General features: G+C 41.4%; 3 protein-coding genes across 3 annotated transcripts; 1 reads left to right on the plus strand and 2 right to left on the minus strand.

Annotated features, from left to right (window-relative positions):
• Window positions 1–31: 31 nt before the first annotated feature.
• Suv3 (Suv3 RNA helicase) lies at window positions 32–3,642 on the minus strand. Its single transcript, XM_022845608.2, has 2 exons — window positions 3,462–3,642; window positions 32–2,731 (listed from the first exon to the last, which is right to left on the minus strand). The coding sequence occupies exon 2, from the start codon at window positions 2,729–2,731 to the stop codon at window positions 500–502; it is 2,232 nt and encodes a 743-aa protein (XP_022701343.1). The 5' UTR covers window positions 3,462–3,642; the 3' UTR covers window positions 32–499.
• A 286-nt stretch (window positions 3,643–3,928) lies between these two features.
• LOC111267389 (uncharacterized) lies at window positions 3,929–9,022 on the plus strand. Its single transcript, XM_022845615.2, has 7 exons — window positions 3,929–4,148; window positions 5,009–5,311; window positions 5,795–6,009; window positions 6,632–6,817; window positions 7,054–7,405; window positions 7,793–7,862; window positions 8,084–9,022. Exons 1-7 carry the CDS (start codon window positions 4,136–4,138, stop codon window positions 8,532–8,534), a joined length of 1,590 nt encoding a protein of 529 aa, XP_022701350.1. The 5' UTR covers window positions 3,929–4,135; the 3' UTR covers window positions 8,535–9,022.
• A 368-nt stretch (window positions 9,023–9,390) lies between these two features.
• Window positions 9,391–13,539, minus strand: Sms (spermine synthase). The gene has a single exon (XM_022845623.2). It carries the CDS (start codon window positions 12,197–12,199, stop codon window positions 11,075–11,077), a length of 1,125 nt encoding a protein of 374 aa, XP_022701358.1. The 5' UTR covers window positions 12,200–13,539; the 3' UTR covers window positions 9,391–11,074.
• Between the last annotated feature and the right edge of the window lie 1,730 nt (window positions 13,540–15,269).

Raw genomic sequence — 15,269 nt, forward strand, 5'->3', positions numbered from 1 at the left:
GAAAAAGAAACGAACATCAAAACACGTTAAGTAATAATATAATATAATAGAAAATATTTATTCGCTAACAAAAATGTGTTTCCACTGTTCTAAGCAATGTGTTTCTACTCTTCTACGCCGCTAACTAATATATCTAGTGCTCACTTGTTTTTCACCCACTTCCATTACCACGTCGTTAACAATAGCTGTAGTAGGTATAGTTTAGATAGTTTTCTTAAAAGTTTCGAAAAGGTGCTTCTCTTCAAAAATTGGGTTCTACACAAGATATTTTGTACGATTAGCCCTTTCCTTTTTTACGCCCCTCCCAGTTTCTTATGGTAAAATTAAACAGTAGAAAGACTGACGAAAGACTAACACACAAATGCAATACATACTTCGAAAACATTTCTAAAATGAGATACATCATCTTCTTATCCCTTAAACCCCTGCGCTTCCAATAGATTAGACCCCACGTATAATAGGTAATTCTTCCGGAGTACTAATATACAATTGTGCTTAGTCACTTTTTCCTTCGACCAGTAGTAAATGACAGTGGTGCCTGATTCTGCCACTCTTTTTGTAGTGTCCTAAGTTGTTCTTTAGTAATAAGGCCCTCCGCCAGAAGGCGGCCCGTTAAACTTCCGATTGGCATACCTGTTTTACTCGGTTCAACTATATCTCTCTCCGACATGATTGAGCTTTTTTCACCATAACTAGCCTTTACAGCTTTATAGTCGTCAGTGTCGTCACTTAGAATATCATTTGGGCTTGCAGCCGCTTCGAGTTCAATACGAGACTGCCGAAGCAGCCTAGTTAGGGATAATACTCCCTGCTGAATTAGCAGATCAAGCTCTTTCTGCATGATCCGCACCTTGTCCTGCTCGGGAAAGAGGTCAGGAAAACGATAGCTAAACCACAGATACAGGTCCATCACATCGAAGACCGCCTCGAGATGGACGAGTTCATTGATGTTGCGCGGCTGAGTGATCGGCCAGTCGATTTCTCGGCACAGCCAAAAGCGAGTCATTGGCTCATTTCGTGAGTACTGCCGTGCGTACTTGAGGAACATCGTGCAGACAAAAGGCATTCGGATATTGATCGGAGCGCAGCAAAATACATAGCGAGCACGAAGTGGGAGCGCTACATGCTGTATCATATCGGCTAAATATTTAAAGGTGTCAATGTTGCACATAAAATACTGTGAACTGTCCATCTGGGAGAGTGACACAAATATATCGAGAAGATTCGACAATGAAGCATGTGGCAGATGATAAGCAAACAGTTCAATCTGATCCGCCGTTGGATGCAAACCCACACGTTCAATTTGACTTGGCTTCTGTTGCAGCAGATCTTTTAGTATGGGTAGGTCATCGCCGCGAAATGTCGTAACTAAACCGCCCTCGAACGCTGTACCATAACGTCCGGCACGACCAGCGATTTGGAGCGCCTGCGATACAGAAATAAGCTCGACTTCCCTTTGTCCATTTTCGTTCATGCTCACCTTTGTCAGACTGTAGAAGATAATTCGTCTAATGCTTAAATTCAGCCCCATGCCAATTGCGTCCGTGGCAACAAGAATTTTACAAGGGTCATCTGGGTTATTAAATCTCATACACTGATTTGATTTTGTTCCAGGCGGCAGTGCGCCGTAGATGACAGCGCACTCTTTGCCCATCTGTTCAATGGCGAACGTCACGTTGTAGATATCAGCTTTACTGAAGCATACAACACAATCTCCCGGCTGTAGATTACTTAGCGATCCCAGCGGCTGATCAAGGACCTTCAAGCCGGTTAGCCTCTTATATTCCTTCACAACTACTTCTTCCCCTAAAGAATTTAAGATATCCTGGATTAAATGCACGGCAGCCTTCTCACCACAAAGGTGAATTTCTTTGGCTGGAATTCCTAGAAGCGCACGGGTCCAGGCCCAGCCCCTCTGGAAATCTCGCACCATCTGGACTTCATCAATGACTGCCACATCCACGATGTCTGTAGTTGACGCCATCTCGACAGTGCAAGCAATGTGCTTCGATACAGAATCTTTGTTAACATACTGTCGATCCTCTCCTGTTACTAGATCGCAAGGGGTTCCCTTTTCATTTGTCTTGTTGAAAACTTCAACAGCAAGCATTTTTAAAGGGCCACAGTAGACGCCGCTTTCTGCATTGATAAACGCCTCCATGGCATGGTGTGTTTTGCCACTGTTTGTTGGGCCGGCGTGAAAGACAAACTTTCTCTCTATTGATCTGGCCTCAGGGTACCAGTTTGCCGGAAGACGAAGATCGGATATTTTCTGGAGCTCCTCCATGCATTCAAGGTGTGGGAAGATCTCCTTAGCGTGTCGTAGAAAATATGGAAACAGGTCCGTAATATGACCATGTCCTTGTACCAGATCACTGCAAACGATGTGCAAGTCTGCTTGGAGAGGTTTTGACTCAATACAAAATTTTCGGAAGGAAATAAATGTTTGCTGAAATAATCGCGTGTCCAACCCATTATCCTGCGATAACTGTATTACTTCCGGACGTTTCTGAAACTGGTTGAATATACGGATCAAGTCTGCTTTTTCTATTTTCGTAGCTAGCTCTTCACCCACGTCAACGTCGTCAGGATTCGAAGCAACCTTTATAGGCGCAGGCGTAAATAGGGAGTTCAACTGTTTTGGTTCATTGTTACCGCCTTTTTTGCGCATCCCACGAGTGGCTTCTTTGATAAAGGACGGGATAATCCGTCGAAAAAGTCGCACTGACATCTGAAAGGGAGCAGGAGAACAAACAGAAATCGAAGCCAATCGGTATACGTCAAATATAAAGCACTGTCTTTATGAAGTCTAGCTGTTACATTAAGAAATAAAAAAGAAACCTTAGAAATTTTATGATAGGCACTATGAAATGTATTGGTTGGGTAACCTGAATAATAACTAAGAGCGTACTATTTTATCTCTGAGATAAAACAAATTGGATACATTCAAGCTTTCGAAACATACTATCTTGCATAATGATTGGCTTACTTATATCCTATAGGACACTAATACCAGTAACCACTACATTAGAAGTATATTAAATTATAAATCGATGCAATAATCGTATATACTCCGCACGAGTGCTCATTTGTTGATCATCCTTGCCGAATCTATCGCATCTGCGTCAGTAAAAAGGTTTGATAATAAGCCCAGCCACAGTCTCAATATCAGAGTGATGAAATAGATTTATTTAATTTCTCCAAATTGGTAAACACGCAAAATTTCATTAAAGCCATATAATAACATTATTATTCCAGAATGTCTACGATGTAAACCCAAAGACCCCGACATCAAGATATCATGAAGAGAATACAATACGACTTTAAAAAAGGACACGCATGCTCACACTGAGCTTCGTCGGATGCTCACGACTAACCGCGCGGAGAACGAACAACTGCTTAATACAGCTTATTCAAAACCGTTTGTATCACGATTAAAAATTTCTGAATAATTCTCTTACCTGAACCGATATCAGTGCAAACGATGGTAGATACGCGATATATTTGTGCGACAAACTTGACCACTGACTGATGTACAACTCATCCGGATAAAGTCAATAAAGCTTCAAGCGCCTATAATAATGGCTGAGAGAAAATCAGCGACAACGAATCAAAGTTCAACCAACGTGCGTGTATCACCTGAGCGAAACAGCGCGGCCATTTTGCCGGCTCCAAGAGTAATGCGAACGCGAAAAAGGGCAGAGGGCAGCGGGTCAATTCGAAATTTTTCATAGAGCTGGCTTCCAGCGCGAAAGGAAATTCACGCTGTTTTCGGACTTGAACAGCTCCGTTATTCCTTAAATTTAGTATACAAATACGTAATTTCTTCATCATAATAGGAACAATGTGAGTTAATCAGGGTGTTTCTAGGCCGGGAGCGTTTGTTTTCTCTCTTTCCGCCTCAGACGATCAGCAAAATCATTCGTCAAACAACAGCAACAACAACATAAACAAAATTTAAGGAAGATAATAGGAATACGCAAGAAGATCGAAGAAAAAAGGAAAGTTGCCGGTTGTGTACCACATAGTGACGTAAAACGGCGGATTTTTTTCGCTGGTTTTGCATGAACTTCCAAGGATCCTGGTGAAGCATAAAAAGTCTTCCTCCTTTAGACATTATTTTGGTTCACCCACGATGACGGATGACGGTAGGTGTAAGAATTGATTTCGGTGGTAGCTGTGTTTATTCCGTGTGTTTGGCCCGGTGTACCTGTAGTGCCAATATTTTGTAGCTTTTCTCCAATTAAATGTGAGTTACAGTGGTAGCAGTGTTGGCTGTAGAAAATGATAATCAACTAGACGCATTGTTTTTGAGTCGGTCTCAGTAAGACAGAAAGGTACTCAGTTTTTTAATCGTGACAGTGATTTTAATATTCACAATGACCTTACATATCTATATAAATTAATAATCCGCGTTTTTAATACGATGTACATTTAAATCTAGTATGGTATCTCGTAGGCATACAGTGCTGTATCATAAGAACGGAGATAGCAGTTAGTCTTAGAAGAACCAAACACGTAGAGCAGTTAAATTTGGTTTATGGTCGCCGAGAACAGCCGATCGTATTCCATCTCTAGGTATATCAGCGAATAGAAACTAATTTGTAAACGTATAGACAACGTTAAGGTGGATTAATAAAAAACGGAAACTATCAATATACCCAGTTTCTGTTTTTCGTGTTCTCCTACCGGTACTTGAGCCTTCAGGCATCATTTCGGAATGCTGCTCTCTAGCAGGAAACGATATGTGGGTAGGTCTGAATTCGAACCTACCCCCTACCTACTCACGTACCCTTAAGTTTAACGGGCAAATACATTATCCATTACGCAATTACGAAGGCACATAGTTGGGTTTTAAGCGGTTTTTTTTTAATGGTAATTCATCTGTAACATGATCAGTTTAGGCATTTATATCGATCATCCGTCGTTATTGGAATCCGTCATGTATTGTTATTATTATGAGCATATATCTAAGTCGCTTCCCATCACCCATCGTTAATCTTTTCAGATTCAGACGAGCCGATCGGACGTCGTGGGCCGTCCTCTCGTTCGCGTTCTTCGAGAAGTTCAGGTGGAGGCGGAACAAGCAGTCGAAAAAAAGCATCGACCTCAAACAGGTCAAAGGCCAAACGGAAAATCATTTCTTCTGATGAGGAAAATGATGAACATGCGGCACCCGTTCGGTCGTCAGGCGGACTCAATTCGCCATCGGTTGATAGTAAAGATCGGTCACGACAAGAAAAGGGTAAATTAAAAGATTCAAAGATCCCTTTCGATGGTGAGGTTAATATGGACGTCCGCAATCCTCCCGGTGAGTCTACGGAATGTATTTATGTAGAATGACTGAACGAAGTTATCCCCATCTCTGTGCACCTAGCGGCACAGGGGTACAACCAGAAAGATTTCCAATGAAGGGGCTTGATGGTACATCACTTTCTGTGGGATGTTCTTGACTCTCCAAATTATTCATCTGACGAAGTTACACAGTGTAAAAGAAAGATACCCAAGGATGAAACATAATCTGTTTCAATCTGGCGTCAAACTAAACAATTTTTGTTTTGGAATTTTAGCACATCTGGCAGCCATGTCTACATTTGAACCATGCTTTCACATGGTTTATATCACAAAGAATACACTTCCCCTTTCTTAATAAAAAGATATGAAGTGCTAGTCAATTTCGAAATTTCCGAATGTCTTCATGCGGATAATCATAATTTTAACTTTGTTTAACCCTGTCTCCTTTTTGGCTATTTCTTGTTACCGGCATATAACAATATGATATGAATATCAACAGAACCTCCGTCGTTATCGCCAATTCTCGGTTCATCATTGGACGGCGTAGGGGCTTCCTTCAGTCCGGTACTCTCCAAGGGCCCACCGTCTCCGCGACATCAGCAACAGAGCCTCTGCTGGAAGCATCGGGTGAATTTAATCGGTGAAAAGGTTGTGGATCCAATGATACACATTTGTGATAAATGTCACCTGCCGATCCTCACCTATGCACGAATGGTCAGTGTCTAATTATGACGTGTGAAACGATTTGTTATGATGAAATTAGAACTGATGATCTAAAACGTGTGGCAAACGAACACATCAACCGCGTAGAATAAGTCTAACAGGTTTCTCTTATGCGTTAGCGCGTCTTTTCTCAGTGTTTTAGCATGGTAGAAGCTAATTCATACCTATGAAACGTGATATCGTATTATTCTAACTGGTTTAACGCAATGAGTGAGTGAAAGCAAGATAGCTGCTCAATTTCAGAGTGTTAACGCAGCTTAGAGTTTTGAAGATGACACCCTAGCTATTTGAAATAGAACTTTCAAAGTGTATTAGAAATAAACCAACTTTTTTTTAATTATTCTATATTGCATATAACATCCTGAGCCGATGGATATAACATTCGCCTTAGTTAAATGCGAATACAACGCTTTGTAGGTTTGCTCTGCAATATCCGTTTTTGCAATTTTATTTTCTCAAGTAAGAGTGCAATTTCTTTTATCAATTATTAAACAGTTATTATGTATAAAGTTAAATAATGTAGTGGTTCAGTTGGCTTTAGCGACCTATATATATTATTTTACGAGTGTGGGCTTAAGACAAAGCTCTCTATCTTTTCTCATTCTGCGTATAGATTCCTTGCAAGCATGTGTTCTGTCTGGAGTGTGGACGAGCAGCCGAAAAAATCTGCTATAAGTGTGGGGATAAGGTAACCCGTGTAGAGCAGACAACACTCGGTAAAGTGTTTATGTGTACCCACCAGCAAGGAAAAACGCGCGAGCCTTGCAAACGGACATATCTTAGCCAGAGGGATTTGCAGGTGGGAAAGCAAGGCGAGATTGAAAGTTGATCAATACAAGACCCACATTCATAAAACTACAGAAATACTTAACGCGTAGTTCAGAAACAGCTATAGTGAAACTAGTACATTTGTTAGGTAATTGCCTGTTAAATCCTGAATTCACTGGCACTAGATCGACTTTTTATTTTCCGCTAATTAGTATACTTGGCTGATGCCCAAAAAATAAGACATGTGACGTACTTTCATAATTTTAGGCGCATATCGCCCACCGTCACATCAAGGCCAAGGAAAAGGAAAAGCCACAATTACCCGTTCCCATCGTCTCCCGCGATCCGCGTCACATGCCGCATCGAAGTCACGCGCAGATGGTCGCTGCGGGGGCTGCAAACCATCAGGTCGCAGGTGTAGCTAGCCACACAACAACGGTGGCGCAAACAGCAGCCGCCATTGCGGCCGCTCAGGCTGCAGCGGCTGCAGCATCACTTTCGTGTGCAGGCGCCTCGCTTGTCTCCGCAGGGACGACTTTAGGTTCGAAAGTAACCGCTTCCCCATATGGAGCCAATCCTGCTGGAGCTACACCATCGCTCGCTGCGCCCCCACTTCCTGGTAAGCCGTAGAAAAATTAGTCTAAAAGCATCACGTAGTGTGACTCAATTAGAAGGTGTGTACAAATGTCTTCTTTTGCCAACTTTAAATATAACTGTATTGTTTTGTAAAGGTAGAGGAGTAGCAGCTGGCATATGCATGTTGTTAAATCTATTGATATCGGCATGCCTCCAGACGAACGGTTTGGATTTACAATTCTATAGAGATGTCAGTCTCAAACGAATCGAAGATGATCAAATTTGATTGTTACTCATCGACGAAAAGTTACAAATTTTAATCTCGAATAAGAACAATTCAAGTCGGTAAAACATCGATTACGGTCAACATAAATGCCCAGACGATTATTTGAACGCAATATAATATGAAGATACACTGATTTTGTTGTAGCGATTGCACCAAACGTACTACCTCCAGTTCCGTCAGCAGCTTCACCTTATCTAACGCCGCCACCGTCAGTGTAAGTCCAATATCGACAAGGATACAATTATATTGAGGATTACATACCAGCAGATTCAACATGTTATGTCTTTGTCTCTACCTTGACCCTACTAATATTAATACCACAAGACACAGGTATTTCACCATTCGGAAGTAAAACATCAAGCGAGAATTATCAAAATATGCTATCTATGTCTGTCATGAATGCGAATTTGTTTTTTCCCTCTTTCGAATAATCAGCTACGCTCCCCAAATGGTCCCTCCTCCGTCGGCTGTTTATGCGGCACCTTCGGCCCACGCCCAGTACCCGCCCGTTGGGGTCCCCGTTGGCGTTGGTCCCGTTCCTCCACCACCGCCGCCTCCGGCTGTGCCCACATTTGTTCATGCCCCGCCTCCGCCACCTCCCACTGCCTACGCGGCACCGCCACCAACGCCATACGATGATTACGGGCGAGCGGCAGCCGCGGCAAGCATGTCTCATAACCACGGTCATTCGGCCCACAGTAGTCACACCACCCATGCTACCCACGCGAGTCACGCCCATCAGCCGCCTCCGCCCCATTCGGGCCACTCCTCGAGAGCGCCTCCGCCCCCGTGGCAGCAAAGACCGCCCCCGCCACCTCAGCCACCTACTCATCGTGACTATCGTGCTCCGCCTACAGGAACCCAACAACAGCACTACTACAGATAATAGAGATAGCATGGAGTAGGAAAAAGGAAGCATGAAAGAATTTATAATGTCAAGTTGAACACAGTGATGCTGTGAACAGAATAGTTTACACCAACACAATTCAAACGTAATTGTATAATAGAGAAAATGTATCTTCTCTAAGTGTAAGAACGTGTTTGCGTTGATCATTTTAGTAGTTACTACTATTATTGATTTACTCGGTTGATTTACTGTATACAGTAGAATCTAGTAGAGTACAATTGTTAGGTTGACAAGAAAATTGGTTTCTTTCTGTTTATATATAGGCTATACTTCATCTGATAGCACAGTGCTCATCCTTTCCGCGATTGTTCTACGACATGACTCAATTTAAAATGTTGCATGCATCCTCCTTGAAATAAACATAACAATATGTAAGTGGTAAAAAGTAAGTAAAGAAGAGAAGGCGTTGCTTTAGCGACGGTCAGGAACACAACATAACATAATAATAAATCTATAGAAAATATCAACTCTCTCTGTTTTTTATGTCAGAAACGCAAACAAAACTGCAGGCGATCAAGCAGCTGGATTTAAAGCCCGAAATTAAAATCTACGAGGCATAATCACACACATAAATGCTAACTAATATAGGTTTGTTTTGTATATGCTATTTAGCTGTTGAGGTAGTAAATAGCAAAGTTTCATTTTTGTTTTATATTATCTTATTTTTTGTGAATATATACCTAAACAATTAAAAGAGTATTATGTGGATTTATGTATGCTTGAACAGTGTCTATGTGCGTTACATTGTATAAAGGCGTATAGTTGGTAAGTAAAATAGAAATGGTGAAAACTAATAAAATACCTAATAACATTAATTAATAAAAAAAACTGGATGTGGTTTATTCCAGTACGGTGTAATAACAGCTGGTTTATTATCGAAATCGAGAAGATCTTAATGTCAACTAGAATTTTTCAATTGGTATACTTCGCGTTCATGTAATAGTATGATTATGTCAGGATGATTTGATAGCGTATAATCGAACACCTTTTTTAAATTTACTTTTGAAATATCTATCAAATCATAAGGAACTGCCATTCGTTGTTCTGCAGTTGTCTCAAAAAGTTAACATTAACGTTAACTTTTTGCGTTAACGTTAACGCAAAAAGGTAACATTAAAAACATGGAGGGCTAGACCGGCTATGTATACTACCATGATTAAAATAAATTTTCCCACCGTCATTTGCTAAGTTAGGCGCTTGCAAAGTCGTCCGAATCAAAAAATGTCGTTTATCTATGCGGAAAGTTGGAATCTTTTTTTTTTTTTGGAAAAAATGTAAAATGCCAAATATTAGATGTTTAAGATTTAACTCATTTCGGAAAACTTCCGGGCCTAGTTCCCTTTTTCATTCTCCTTTCATGACGAAAATTCATAAAATATGATAACAAAGGAAAAACAATTAACTAACCTTTAATAGCTAAATTTTCTCTAGAATGATTGCTCCCAAAAATGCAAAACTATTTTTTTATAGGGGGCGTTGCGCAACCTCTCATATTGATTCCATTAATGAGCGACCATTTCAGATAGATTTACATCTCATAAAGCGAACATAAGAATCGTATTCAGTACGAAATAGTGCGTGCGCACTATATAAACGTATAGTTGGTCTGCAAAAGCATTACATTTAAAGAAGCGAACTGATTTTCTCTTACTCTCGTTTCAAATATTTTCTAACATTTTTTTTTTGGCTACTGATTTTTCAAAATCTATGTACTTTCTTCTGTACACTTCTTTGGGTTTAGGAGCTTTTAGTTTTGACGATCGATACACATTGTTTCGAAATCGCAATCAGCCCTGTTCTGCAAAGAAGCAACAATCAATGTTTATACTGTCTATATACTGCTCATAAAAATAATTTTGCGGGAAAATATGATTGATAATACGATTAATTGGTTTGATACGATTTTTAGGTTTATTTAATCGCTTATTGGGATAAAATTCTTATTCGTTTTATGGATAGTTCTAAAACAAGTAGATACGTGTAATTCTAATGTATATATATACAATAGAAGAAGAGGGATACTTTGTAATATCAGTAGATAGAATCTGAGAAAACGCTCCCGTTTATATAACGGAATGTATGGATGCACAGCGATGTAGCATGAATATTAATCAATTTTATTGCTTGTTGCCGAAATTTCGTAAATAGAATTATTAATACTCGATCAACTTTAGCGAATAATTTGAAACAGCAGTCGCCATTGATTATTCTTCAACACAATATGACATCTTTCCGACGGATTCTTAAGATCGTTGCGCTCTCTAGAATCAATAACAAGCATAGTGAACAGTAAAGCTTTGATATTTGGTTGTTCTCTCTTTGTAGAATCCATCTGCCTATCCCGACCACGCCCGAATCGCCCTCTGGTCTTTGTGGAATCTATCTGCTTATCCCGACCACGCCCGAATCGCTCTCTGGTCTTCTTTTTGTTTAGCTCAGCTCTTTCGAGTGATTATAGTACAACATCTATAGGTTATACTCATCTGATAATGATGCATCTTTTGGACAGAATTCAATTATTATTTGTCCAGATAAACGGAGTAGAATACCCAATCCTCGAGAAATGACGGAACAAAACGACTGCGTTTTGTGAAATGTGTATCCTTCAAAGTTTTAAGGAAGTTTTCGTAGGTTTCTAACGCGTTACCGCAACCCTTGCCTGTCGCGTGGTTCTGAAATACGCCGCCAACTTTCAGCAGTTTTAGGCTATCGTTGACCACCTTCGACAGGAACTGCCACTGTTCATGTTGTTGTTCATTACCGTTTTCACCAGTGACAATTGGCACATCGGTGAGATCGCCGAAAATCGCATCAAATTTACGGCCTTCGTTCGCGTATTTATCCATGTATTTAAGGCAGTCGCCTACAATTACTTGATAGTTATCACCCTCATACGAATCGAGCGCATCACCACAAGCACCTCGAAGAAATTTGCGGCAAGATTTCATCACAACGTCGTCGATATCAATCATTGTAACAAACTTCGGTTTCTCCTTGAGTAGTTCGTGCAGCAGTCCTCCGTCTCCGCCGCCAAGGATAAGGATTTCTTTATCTGTGTAGCTGTAATCGCCGAAGTTCATGATGCCATGCGTGTACGGCAAATCACACTCGCCAAGATTTTGCAAATCGTCAAGAAAAAGCACAGCGCCCATTGTCGGTGACTTGAGAATCTTCACTTCTTGAAAGTCGCTCTTCTTCTCAAATAAAATCTCTTCGAAATCGTATTCGAACAGTCGTTCATTAGCCGACGTGTAATAGTTGGCGACAGGCGGGCCCCTCTTCAGATGAGGCACCCTTACGACGCGTACCTCGAGTTCGCGCATTAGCTGTTTCCGCAGCGACTCGATGTCTTCATTGGTCATTGCTTGATCCTCACTAGACTCTTCGATCGTTAGGGTGGCCAACTTCTTCGAGGGGTAGATGCGAAGCGTGCCACTAGCGTAGCTTTTGCTAACATAAATATACAACTGCGAATCAGTTAACTGTAGTACTTCAAATTTACGCTGCAAGCCTAATGGAGCGACCTGTTCGTCGATCACACGAAGGGTATCAGCGACGCTCTGAGCGTCGGACCTAGCGAGACTGACATCGACCAGAATGGTTCTGGCTACGCTGTTCATATTGATGTCCGATGCCGACGACATGTTAGCGCTCGACGGAAAGGCGGAGTAGCTAAACCAATAAAATCAAACAAAGCAGGCAGCACTCAATTAAACTGAAGGAAGATATGGAAGCGCTGCGCTCGCGCACAGACACCAGGGAAAACAAGCAATGCGTAATATCTATACCACGATTTGCTGATTACTGATATTGATACAGACACGCGACACCGAGCAATAGAGAGCCGCAAACAAACCGAGAGAGAAGGCCAACGACGGCAAGGGGATGAGAGGGCATAACCATATGGGAAAGGGTACGGCACCCTGCGTTCTATTTGAACACACAGTCATTTGCAGGCGTCATTAAGCGACGGCGCCTTGATCGCGCGGACGAGCAAGCGGAACTACTCGTCAGCAGAAAGCAGTTTAGGTCGGTTGTTCCTTTTCCACCTGAAAACAACGATGGCGGTAGCAGTAGGATCTGTTGAAGTCAGGTTTAGTGTCAAGGACTTTGTGGTCTGTGCGGTTGAGAAGTTTGTCTGTCAGCTGCATCAGCTACCTTCAAACGAGCGATTGCGTCCCGTCACTCTCACGACGATAACAGTAACACGTTACAACACAAGGACGCGCAGACCGAAATTATTTTGGCGTTGACAAGAGCTATACTACGATCAATCCATTTCATTAGCAGAATGACGCCAGCGGCACAATCGGTAGCGAAAGGAGGTCAGATAAGCGTCGATGTGAAAAGACCTGTAAACAGCCGATTATTGCTCCCGTACAATTGTGTCGTAGTCAGGGTGTAGTAGCAGCAGTCGTGGTCGTTAGTGCCTAGTGTCTCTAGTCAATCAATCAGCGTGAGGCTAATAGATGTGATTGGTCTATGCTTAAATGTGAACAGAGCGTTGGTCATTTGTAATAAAACAGGTCCTGCCTCTCTCGATATAAGAAGAGGTGGTCATAGCAATCTGATTTGAGATTGCGTGCGTCGCTACACCAGGCGGCGCAGCGCGGCGCCTCAGCCTGCAGGAACTAAAATCGGGTGTTTTTATTTCTTTGTACCTAAAAGAAGCCGTAGTTCAATTCACTCGTAACTGAATGAGCCGATAGCGCAACAGTTTTTGTTGCCTTATTGGTGGAAAAGGAACAACCGACCTAATCTGCATTCTGCTGGCGAGTAGTTTCGCTTGCTCGTCCGTGCGATCAAGGCGCCGTGGTTTAATGACGCCTGCAAATTGCTGCGTGTTCAAATAGAGTATAGGGCACCGTACTCTTTCCCATATGGTGGTACTCTCTCAGCCCCTCGCTGTCTCTCTCGGTTTGTCTGCGACTCTCTATTGGTCGGTGTCGCGTGTCTGTGTTGAGGCCTCGTTCAGCAGCCCGCCAACCTAACACAGTAGGAGTCCCATTGGCGCGGTGGGAGTGAAAACAAGCATTGAGGAAGCGATTATCTCTGCTTGTAACGATCATATGGCTACGAACGGGCGTGAGCGTTACGGCAGAACAGACAGGGTGTAGGAAAAGTCTTTTAACACCAGCGGCAGCGAAAATGGTCCTCACAAGGCTTTTGGCTTGTGTTTGTCGTAAATCAGACATGTACTAGATAGTGACCGAGTTTCGTAGTGTTTCACTGGCCCTTAGCTGGTGTGTCGCACAAAAATAAGGCGCTCACAATCGAATGTAGATTAGAGAATAACTTCAAAATATTCTGCTGCAACACAAGAGTTCATCTATATAGCTGATTATTGCTAACGCTATTGCTGTTGCATAAAGCGGTGGGATTTAGACCCTAGGTAGCATTTTTTCCATAGGTACAGTATTTACGCGTTAAAAACTAGTTTTCAGAAGAAGAGTATTCAAGTTGGTTGCAACAAAATGAGCTTTCAAGGGTCTGTACGAATCACTTGTTGGAGAGTTGGTTCAAGAAAGAGAGAACGAGGTTTACCAAGTATACCTTATTAAACTGTTTAGTTATTTGATATATTCATTTCATTTTGTATATATATATATATATATATATACGATAACCGGACCTGAACTAGGTTGAGAAGTATGTGCTGGCTAGTAATTCGAAACAAACGCGAATACAAATCTTTATTTTTATGTGTTCTATGTGGATAGGTTAGTCAGCAAAGCTTTTGTGATAGCTTAGTAGATAACCTATTTGCCTGATGATCTTAAAAATACGTTGTGGTCCTAGACACGAAAAGGCCTCGTTTCATGCTGAGCGCTCGCCATCTGATGGAATGCCTAATGGCTATATCGGACGTAAAAGGACAAAACAGAGAAGGTAGTCATGGAAGTCAAGCGTGTGAATTATCAATTAGACCTGTATTAGAGCAGTTATTAATCTATGTATAATGAGTAGATCTTTATGCACATACAGTTGTTATATTTGTCGAAGGCTATGATCAAATAGCTATGTTCTATTAACTTAGGAGTAACGTTTAAAAGAAGACAGTTTAAACGATGCCTTTGGATTGCTATTGTAGCGTAGATTTTATACTATATAATAGTATAGAAGCAGCACAGCCCGGCAGATGGGTACCATTTCAGCGATATAAGGAAATTTAATCGAAGATAAGCAATTTAAGAAGTACCTGGCACATTGAAAGGTTTCATGTTGATGAGATCGTCTATTAGATGATAAATTGCGGTTTTTCTTCGGAGGGCTGTTTTGTTCTCCAATATAGGACTCGGTTTGGATCAAGTCTATCAGTTAACGTGACATTCATGGCTTGTCGTTTCTATGATGATAGAAAAATTATGCTTATTTTAAAGCAACAGTAGAAGCAGGTAAACACGAGAAGATGTGGACAATTTTCTACCAACAATAATCGTACAAAAATTCGCTCAGTTTGGTTACAACGTAATGATACGTCTTCTCATCTTACGATACGGAGTTTTATGTACTATCAAACAAGCGTGTTGTGTCGGTTGATATTTACTACATCTCGGAAAAGCGTAACCTCGCAATTGCGGTAACATTCAAGCGTTCTTCTTTACACAAAATTAAAAATGTAGTTGCTAGACTACACCATTGTCCTGCCAAAAAAGAAGTCCCAACACTTCATAGAAAATACTGCTGTTAACGTTCCCTCAGTAACCAATAAAC

The sequence above is a fragment of the Varroa jacobsoni genome, unplaced genomic scaffold (genome assembly GCF_002532875.2).
Source record: "Varroa jacobsoni isolate VJ856 unplaced genomic scaffold, vjacob_1.0 scaffold_1178, whole genome shotgun sequence".
Lineage (NCBI taxonomy): Eukaryota > Metazoa > Arthropoda > Arachnida > Mesostigmata > Varroidae > Varroa > Varroa jacobsoni.

Bases quoted from the DNA above. Each gene is read 5' to 3' on its own strand.
- Suv3 (XM_022845608.2), bottom strand. From the start codon at position 2,731: ATGTCAGTGCGACTTTTTCGACGGATTATCCCGTCCTTTATCAAAGAA.
- LOC111267389 (XM_022845615.2), top strand. The intron at 6,818-7,053 runs GTGGGAAAGCAA...TCATAATTTTAG, and splicing joins TTAGCCAGAGGGATTTGCAG to GCGCATATCGCCCACCGTCA. The intron at 7,406-7,792 runs GTAAGCCGTAGA...ATTTTGTTGTAG, and splicing joins CGCTGCGCCCCCACTTCCTG to CGATTGCACCAAACGTACTA.
- Sms (XM_022845623.2), bottom strand. From the start codon at position 12,199: ATGTCGTCGGCATCGGACATCAATATGAACAGCGTAGCCAGAACCATT.